This window comes from Fopius arisanus, unplaced genomic scaffold, assembly GCF_000806365.1.
Source record: "Fopius arisanus strain USDA-PBARC FA_bdor unplaced genomic scaffold, ASM80636v1 scaffold00234, whole genome shotgun sequence".
In the NCBI taxonomy this organism is placed as follows: Eukaryota; Metazoa; Arthropoda; class Insecta; order Hymenoptera; family Braconidae; genus Fopius; species Fopius arisanus.
The window spans coordinates 89,155-99,340 of record NW_011887973.1 but is presented as its reverse complement, the minus strand read 5'-3'; the positions used below and the strand labels follow the sequence as shown (position 1 = coordinate 99,340).

Here is a 10,186-nt window from a genome sequence, read left to right as displayed (position 1 = left end):
GGGGGACGAGAAAAAGTAACTTATGTCGATGAATAATGTAAATTAAGAAGATAGTTACGGATGTAAGTTATTCAACAACATTGTTTCTATAAAGTTGACATAGAGTTTATATGCACAATTAAAACCCACAAGTTATAAGTGCACATTAGCTTGGTGGTAAGGCGTAGGTTTCGCAATGTTAGGGTCATGCGTTCCAATCTCGGTTGTAGCGGGTCAATTTTTAAGTTCATTAATTAGATTTTTTCAATGATCAATTCGTCAGGGAATGATGAATAGAGGCAAAATTGACTTGTATCTATGATAAAAAATGAATTAATTTTATTTTTTCCCTTATTTTAATCAATGATTGCTAGATAAGTTGAAAGACTGGTTAAGAATTGAATACCAGGCTCGGCTTCGATTTTACCTTCAAGTTTGGATCAAGGTTGATGCAAGCTCGACGTTCAAGCTTGAATTAGCATTACCAATCAAGGAATAACCAAGGTTGGTACTAGCTTGAATTCCACACTTGAGCCAAGCTAGGTTAGTCTTGGGCCGAGCTTGGACCGAGCTCGAACCAATGGTTAATCCCCACCTGGGCAGCTCGTCCGAATCATATTCTTTCCATCGGCTATATATGTCGGAGCTTCTTAGCTCGTAGTCATTGGATACTCGCTTCGCAATCGCTACTGTGATTACTTGGGGGTTTACTTTGATACTCAGTATAATTTGAAAAGATACGACAATGAATTGAAAAACAGTATTGCTTATTGTAGAAGACCTAGATCCATTGAATACTAAGTAGTGCCCTCCAGAATATATTGAGGTAGACATTTTGCTGCTTATCACCATTCCAATTCTGATTCAATTATTGGTTCGTGTGTCACTGATCAAAATATTACTATTGTAAAACATACAACTAGAGCAATAATAACTGTGGACGCTAATTAAAATGTGGCACAACCAATTTATAAATATACAAATACCAAATAGCGGATCCAAAATAATTGGATGGCAGAATGAATACAGTAGAGTTCTCTTAGTTTGTCACTGCCTTTCTTCTCAAACTCCTCCCCTGTTCGCCGGTTCTCCTTCCAAAAAGTTCTCCCATACGGAGAGAAATATTTAATAAAAATTACGAAACTTTCAGTTCGCTTACCGGTTACGGAATCGACTGAAAAAATTGAAGTGACAGTATCGTAATTTTTCACTGACAATTCAGATAACAATTACGGAACGCTGCAGATAAATTCCGTGACTTTGGATAGAAATTACGTGATAATTCCGTAAGATTTCCTACAACCACATTTCGCTCCGGAATTACGGAAAAGACACGTCATTTTGATTAGATATTTCTCTCCGTATATCTCCATGTTCGTAAGAATGCGTAATGTTCCAAAAACGAAGCAATTTCACAGTTATAAATTATGTTCCCTTTCTATCACTACTACGATTACTCCTACCGATTGCCGAACGACAGAGTGAGAACAATTTGTTCAATTAAGTTTCCAAGAAAATCGCCTCAAGGTTACGTCCAGGGTCTGACAAATTAGGGGAACTTTACTGGACGAATGATCACTGAACTTGAGTAATACGAATATATAGTATAAACCAAAGTTCGAAATGATTTCATCTAATCGATGTAGACTGACAGAGAAAAAGTCGTTCTCAATTAAAACACTGTCATTACAATGGTACACCTTCCAAACGTACTAAAACCTACTCAACTTTGAAAATTTACTTCGATCTATTCTTCCGGGATCCGATTAGAACAAAAATGAGGAATTATAAAGTGACAAGGGAATGAAGCAGCTAGGTAAATTATAGGGGACAAAGTGGCTGTATGAAAATAAAAATCATGAGAATCAGTATATTAACTATCAAATAATACTAATTACATTAAATTGAGGACCCAACACGCTGAATTAACGTGGATACCTTCAAAAGTAATAGACGAAAATGATAAATATATTTTATAAACAATAAAAATATAACGCTCAAGACGATTATTTGGAGATATATAAGCATAAGCAAAAACATTTAATCGAGACAATAAACAACTCGTTGTTAATAGATCACATATTCGAATTCATTAGTTGATTCCAACATATTAACTTATTTACTCACCTGAGCAGCGGCATTAACACCAGCAATGAGCCCTTGACTCGCAGCTTCTTCATACCCAGTTGTTCCATTGATCTGGCCAGCTAGAAAAAGTCGCGAAATTTTCTTTGTCTCCAACTGTTGAGTCAATTCACGGGGATCAATAAAATCATATTCAACACCATATCCAGGTTTTACTACTTCCGCATTTTCCAATCCGGGTATACAATTTACTAGTTTTTGTTGTTTATCAGCTGGTAACGTACATGACAGGCCACCAGGGTATATTAGGTCCGAGTTCAAGCCTTCCGGTTCCAACCAGATTTGATGAGCCGATTTTCCAAATTTCAAAACTTTACTCTCAATGCTTGGACAATACCTATAAAGATTTCGGTTGATCATTTATAATCATGAAATTTGCATCTAATAACTTCACTTTATCTCATAACATTCATTTGCATCTAATAACTCGTCTTTTTAAGATACCATTTTTAAACATAGAAGAGGAGAAGTTTTTATAGCGTTCCAGATTTTTTTGTGACATCAGAGGATAGGATTTGAATTAGGTAGGAAAGGAAACAGGATAATAATAGTAATTCTCGATATAATTTTTACAAGAAAAATTATTGAAAATATAGTTAGTCCAGACTATCTTGAACTTCGCTAAATGAAAAAGAGAGACAATCAATTGGCGAATATGTACAAACATAATGAATACGACACAAAATATATAAAGTGTGTATTGATGACTTCGTTGAATTAAACAACAAATTGAACAGCAATGTACCGACTTTCTTCGTATAGATGACTTTTCATAGACAAGAATGATCTGTATCAAACCTGCTGCTTTCTGTTTTCTAATGGAATTTTGAAAAAGTCACGAGCGATGTGAAGTTGCCATTTTTTGAGATTTTTCCCGAGGAAACCTGCAGGGGTGGCCGGGACTCTGACTCTTCTTACCATGCAGAACTAGAACTTCTCAACGAAGAGTGGAGGGTCTAAGGTTGCAAGAAAGGAACAAAAAGTATAAATAGAGTTTGAAAGGTCGACTTCAAATCCCTAGAATTGCTAACGGGGGCGGAGATTACTCCCTTGACTGGGCTCCTCTTTACGAATTAAGCCCGAGAGCTAAGCCCGGATACCAATTGATGATCCGGGAAGACCACAAGGAGGTGGGAGATCGCTCTGGAGGCGTGAACCGAGCCTGGGAGTTCTCGAGGGAGAGGGGAAAGACACACGCGGGGACTCGGACGTAAGCAGAGTCCTCAAGCCCCTGTCTGTCCTTAAACCCAAGGAAAGTAGACGCCTGAGGGGCCAAAGAAAGAAGCCTACTTCAGAATCGAAGCTCATTGCCCTGAAGATGCAGAGTGCAACGCTTACAAAACGTCAGCAAAAAGCAGAAGCAAAACGCAGAATTTATCTAGAAACCAATGATAACGATTCGAAACTTATTCATCTCTTATTCTTTTCACTCTTGCATTGGAAAGCTTAAAAGGAGCGAGTCACTAAAGGGGGTGGATGAGGCAAAAAGAGTTGGACATACAAGTACGATTCAGACGAAACCCATCACAATGTTTGTTTTCCCTATAATTTTGACGCCGCACGATTCAGCATCTCTGCTTCATACCTGTAATGAGGGGGCACTAAAGCAAGCAGTTGACCAAGTTTATTTGCAAAGAGACATTCACCCATTACTTTACGCTTTTTTTTTTATTTTTAATTTCTACCAACAGAATTGGTAGTCAGCTTCTGAATGGATCCGTAGCTATTCCGACAACAAGCGCAATATCTCCTAAGCAAACCATCTGCCTATTTTCAACATAAAACATTGTGGTCATAAGAGGAAACATTCTTTATATTGTATTTCGAACGCGGGCATCTTTTTGTTTGATCAAGATAGCACACAATGTGACAAATATTTCAAAAAAAAAATAAAATCGATTGAATAGTTTCCGAGATATTTTCAAAAATCGGTTCAGATACAATCACCGATATAACGAAAACGTCTGAAAACGTTTGAAGTGAAGATATCTGACAACATCTCGCTATTTCCACTGGTCTCAACTGGTCTAACAATTGTACTAAGTCTGGTAAGTAAAAAAAATTGTAAACTGTATTAAGTCTCTAAGTGTGGTCTAAAACTGTACTAAATACGAAGATAATATATTCACACAATTCAAACCAAGACGACTGATGAACACCTCTCCGTTCACTGAAATAAAAATTTCATAGTAGACGTGGCCATTCACGGCAAAATGGTATTGTACAATTGAGCATGTTGATTACTTTACTATGTTCACCAAGGAGCCCACCCAAGACGATGAAAAGATGCGAATTCATACAAAATAACCAGAGTTGACGTCTTACTAAACGTGAAAAGCGTCATAAATATCACCTTTAAATAGCCAGAAATGGAATAGCAGCCGATTTAATTCGAATGATTCGCTAAATTTTGTTATTATCATAAATTTTTACTTACCGAGGTCCCGTAACTTCCTCCGTAACATGCGAATTACAATGTAAATTCTCTCGTATAATCATTGCGACTGCGTCGTTCGTGAAAGTCATATAGCAAACCAATTGGTCTTTTGGATTAATCGAAACTCTATCGTTGAGAAATGAAAATGGCTCCGGAACGCTGTCTGGATATTGGACATTACATTTCGAGAAATCAACTGTTGATTTTTTTAATCTTGGGGGAGTTCCCGTCTTCAATCTCGACATTTTGAAACCTAATCTATCGAGTGTATTTGCTAAGCCTATACTTGGCTCATCACCGAGTCTTCCAGCTGGATACTTTTCCAGTCCAATATTGATTTGTCCCTTCAAGAACGTTCCAGTAGTGATTACTACACTTTTACTGAAGATTTGATTTCTGTCTTCTACAATTAATACAAAAATGTATTTCACTATAATGTTTCATGGTCAATAGAAACTATGCACTCACAAGGAATCGCTACGAATTGAATACGTACTTAACGTAATACCACAGCATTCGCCTGTTTCTGTATTAAGGATAAGGTCTTCCACTGCAGCCTCGTGTATTGTAAGACCTGGGAGGTGAAAAAGTTCGGCCTGAAGATGCATCTTATATAAGTCTCGATCAATTTGTGCTCGAAGCCCCCAGACAGCTGGTCCCTTGCGTTTATTAAGAATTTTATAGTGAATTCCAGATAGATCACATATTCTCCCACAGATACCATCAAGTGCATCAACTTCTCGAATCAAATGGCCTTTGCCGATTCCGCCGAATGATGGATTGCAAGACATTTCACCTGTAGGTAGTAAAAATATTTCATTTCTCGTCTCATCCATACTTTATAAATAATTGTTTGAAAAAACATTTTTTGATTAAATACAAATGAGAGAGAGGGAATCGGTTTCAGAGAAAGAGATGACCTTAGAGAGGAGTTCACTCAGATTTAGAGAGACTAAAGGAAAAAGAAGCAAACAAAGAACGAGGAGAGTGGAAGTGGTTGCACTATCTGAATACAAATTACGTAGAGGTCACGTAACCTCGGATTAGGAGTTGACGATGCATAAGCAAGGTTAACCCGCTCAGGTTTTATCCAGGCAATTGTTCACCAGGGAAAGGCGGGATAAACCCTAGAAGGTGCAACCCGATAGGGATATTACTCGGATTACTTGGATTAGTTGGATTACCCGGAATCCAGTGATGCATAACTCGTATGATACATCATTGGGGAACAATGGGGTGAAACTGTATTTTAAGCTTTTCCAATTGTTCTGCACGAAGATTATCGAAGCAATTTTTATCGAAATACATTTTTATTAAATTAGGTTTTGTTCAATATGAAATAATAATAATATAATTTATCATAGAACGAATAATTAACCGACGAAGGTGTCCGAATTGGTTCATTAGCCCGGCCGCACGACGGGACGTGTGAAGACGCACGGATTCGAGTCCGGCGTAGGGCATTGGAATTTTAATCCTTCGGAAACTATCAAACGGAAGTCTAGACACCAAGAATCACCGAGGAATATTATTTCCCGATGAAGGTTGATGGATACCATGCCGGCCAAGGTTTTCCATGGTCTCCCATGGTTTTCCTTGGTTACCGGGAGAGTTCTGTCTGGACAGAGTCGGTCCGTATGTGTACAGTTTCCGCAGTAAATGCAACATACCGCAAATACACTCTAAAAACCTGAATAATGTATACATGTCATAAATAATAATAATAGGAATAATAATAATAATACCTCCGATAATTGCGCAACTAAAGTTGAGTCTTGCATTCTAGTTGATGTGATAGAGTCCATATCATATACAATAACGAATAATCTAACTATAGTATCGATATCTGTTTCATCATTCTTGTCACTCTGAGAGAATAGATCGAATATACAGGGTATCCTAGTGGAAATCGTACGATCAAATAACTTTTGAACGAGAGCACCGATTGAAAACATTTTTAGACGAAAGTTGAAAGGTTCGAAAAGAGACACCGGATGCAGCGTACAATTTGTTTAAATGAAGTTGAATTTTCCAACAGTGAAGGTGACTTATTCTGTTTTAAATAGCACTTGATTTTTTTATTCTTATGAAAGTTATTTTGCCAATCAAAGCCATGTATTAATGATTAGTTCCTAGGCAATGTATCTGTTGACAAACTTAAAAATCCGATAGATCACTGATGACAACCCAATCGGGTGAATTGATCTATAATGGATTCAAGCGATTGGATTCGCTGGTGGGAGGAATAGATCCCACGTAGATAGTTTTGGAAATGAATATCTCTCAGGGAGAATTGACTCCGTTGATAGTTTAACGATTTATCAAATAAATAAAGTCTTCGTACGAAGCCGAATGTATCAGGCGCTATATGTTACTAGACAGTGACTTAACAAATCGTCGTATTACTAATCGACTGAAAAAACTCGACTGAAAAAACCTAGAGGTAAAGAATCCATGAGTTTATATTTCATCATGGATACAATTGCAACAAATGTTCTATGGTTATTATGTTCTATTGTTATTATACCTTATCAATATTTCAACATTCTTTTTTATACGATTACATTATTAGAGAGAATATGACCATATTCATGAACGGAAATACTCAGAAAAAACAAACATTCTCAGACTGTTGTGGCTAGGATTCTCTACTTTGTAGTGGTTCGGGCGAATTAGAATTAATTTATTATTGTAAATCGATTCTAATCGACCTGTTAGCCACAAAATAATATTTTTATTTAGTGGATACTTATACTTTAAAGTGCTGGGCACATCTGCACTTCTTAATCAGTCTTCGGGAAGAATAAATAATAAAGATAAAAATAGAAGAAATCAATTTAATGAGCTTAGGGTTTGATCAGGTAGAAAGTAACCAACATATTCAGTAAGTACTTACAAATCATTCCTCACTCATACTCATCCGTCCACTCGTTCACAATAGATTAGTACTATCTGGCTCACACTTGAGCTAGTACATAAACAAAATCTTAATATTAGTGATTTGGTTGTTTCGAAATGTGTCCTTTGCACAGAACTCCACTTAAGATGTGCGGGATCGAGTTGTTTTGCCCCTCGTTTGCCGGATCCTTGTGGAGTTAGGTTTTGTAAAATAATGGGAGCGATCACCACGGAGATGTGCGTGATTGTGATCGATATTAATCCCAATTTACTCGGATTATCGGTAAGCGCCGGGCAGGAGAAATTTAACTGGTTCCGGAAACAAGTACCAAACAATCTCGAGGAGTTCGCCCCTTGGTACGTTCTTTGATGAAGCTAGGACGAGACTGATTAGTACCTCCGAAATCAGTCTTGGTTTGAGTTCGGTCAATGCCCGGGTGCATTGACCGAACTGCTGATTCCTCATAATTTTTATTCATTCGTCGAATCGATGCATTCCGCGGGCGAACCGTGTGAGGAATTGCGAAATCGGTTCGACTTGCTCGTTCGATTTCGCTTATTCTAATTTAATTTCATTTCAATAAATTCCAAACACAACAACTTTAGTCAGTAGAGATCAGTATTATGACAAAAATGAATAACGAATGAACACAGTCTAAAATATGATTAATAACGTGATAAATAATTCTTACCAATAGTTGATTTTTTATGGGTAACCAAAAGGGTTTTTGCACCCATTCTGGCTGCAGCGGCGCATGCTTCAGTTCCAGCATGACCACCACCAACAACGATAACATCAAATGTACCAAATGCTCTGAAGCCTATCTTTCCAGCCTGAATGCCTTTGCGTAACACCATTTCCGAGCTTAGAGAAAACAACGAGTGGCCAACATGGAAGCGAGTTTTTCTGCAAAATACGTGAAATAAACATACGAATGAACGTTGCATTGAATAACACTGCGGTTATCAAAATTATCAATTTTATTGTATGTGTATTTTATTATTTTCATTCCAGACTCTCCTACTGATTTTTTAAGCAAAATTAGAAAAAGTAAAAATCGAACTGTTGGATTATTAAATCTTAAATCTCAAAAAATTGAATTAAAATAAGAATTAAATAAGTAAACACATTTTTTAACTTTCAGAGACGATTTTGATTTTGAATATTTCTAAGTCATGACAGACAGAAGGCACTTCACACAATGAATATTTACAAGAGACTGAAAGAGGTATTACAAGTTAGACTCAGTGGCCTCGGAGAGGGCAAGATAATTCCCACCCCCTCAAATATTTCCTTTTCCTTTTTTTTCTTCTGACCCCTTCTGGTTAGCAGATGTACACTTGGAAATATCCAAAAATTATAAAAACTAAGGAAGGACTGTGGACATTTCCCTTGATTTTACAACCAAGGAAAATCCCGGAGAATGTGGCAATAAACTGTCCGTACTTAAATGAGAGAATAAAACTCAGAAGGAGTGAATTTTGTACCCGGGGAAATGCCCGAAAACCAACAACCTCAAAATTCAATTGTCCTTATTCTAACTTAATATTCAACCTTAAATATTTAAACTTCGATAACTTTTCGTCTATTGCGCCTTTCGACTGTTTCCTGGGATAAAACATATGGTTCAGCATTCGACGCTTTGGATTAGGGAAACCCAGTAAATCCTAATGAAACCATTGAAAAATAAAATTATGTTTCACAGACATAACAATACATGGTTATATATTTAATATTAATTCTTTCTCTTAGTTCCATGAACTTTAGCGCTGGCAAAGGTTTAGTGAATATATTCGCCAACTGTTCTCCTGTTGAAAAATACTCCAATTTAATACATTTCTTATTAATTTGTTCCCTGGAAACATGATATTTTATTTCAATGTGCTTAGCTCTTTTGTGATTAGTTGGATTGTTGGCTATGCTGATATAGCCATTATTATCCTCATAAATAACTATGGGATCATCAATTTTCAATTCAATGCTTGTAGCTAATGATTTTAAACCCAGGGCCTCTCTCACTGCCTCAAAAAGGGCCATATACTCAGTTTCAGTAGATGAAGCTGCCACATACAAATGCTTCCTAGTGTTCCAGCAAATTGTACAGTTATAAAATGATTGGAATAAAAACCCTGTACTACTCTTTCTTTCATTTTTATTGCTATCCCAGTCTGAATCAACATAACCGACCAATGCATTCACAAAATCACGTCTTTTATAGACTAATTTAAGGTCTAATGTTCCCTTTAGATATCTAAGCACTCTTTTAAGACATTTCCATAGTTCATCGTTATTTTGATTTGTGTATCTACTTAAAATATTTAAGGCTGCTTTTAAATCAGGTCTTATGGACACTATGGCATATATACGACATCCAATTAAACTTCTGCATGGTGCTTCAATTCTCTTGCCTGAATTTAAAGCTGCATAGTCCAATCGACTTTCAAGGGGGTCACTTACAGCGTTGCAGTTTATCATTTCAAATTTTTCCAAAATTCTTTGAATGTACGGTGTCTGATCTAATGTTATTTGAGCATTTTCTCTTTTCATTCGAATTCCAAGATATAATTTAATTTCTATTAAATCGACCATTGAAAATTGCTTCATTAGATACATCTTGAAATTATTCATATTTTCTAGATTAGTTGTTGCTATTACTAAATCATCTACATGCAACATTACGTATATATTTATAGTTACATCCCCGTTATTCAAAACATATATATATA

General features: G+C 36.5%; 1 protein-coding gene across 4 annotated transcripts in view; it reads right to left on the bottom strand.

Annotated features, from left to right (window-relative positions):
• Positions 1 to 10,186, bottom strand: part of LOC105272684 (protein MTO1 homolog, mitochondrial) — a 42,600-nt gene that overhangs the window by 2,638 nt on the left and 29,776 nt on the right. For all 4 annotated transcript variants that reach the window (XM_011314897.1, XM_011314896.1, XM_011314898.1 and 1 more), the window contains 4 exons: positions 8,152 to 8,366; positions 5,058 to 5,357; positions 4,562 to 4,964; positions 2,107 to 2,461 (listed from right to left, as the gene is read on the bottom strand). In XM_011314897.1, the coding sequence (XP_011313199.1) occupies positions 2,107 to 2,461; positions 4,562 to 4,964; positions 5,058 to 5,357; positions 8,152 to 8,317 (1,224 nt within the window). In that variant the 5' untranslated portion in view covers positions 8,318 to 8,366. The remainder of the gene's footprint in view (positions 1 to 2,106; positions 2,462 to 4,561; positions 4,965 to 5,057; positions 5,358 to 8,151; positions 8,367 to 10,186) is intronic.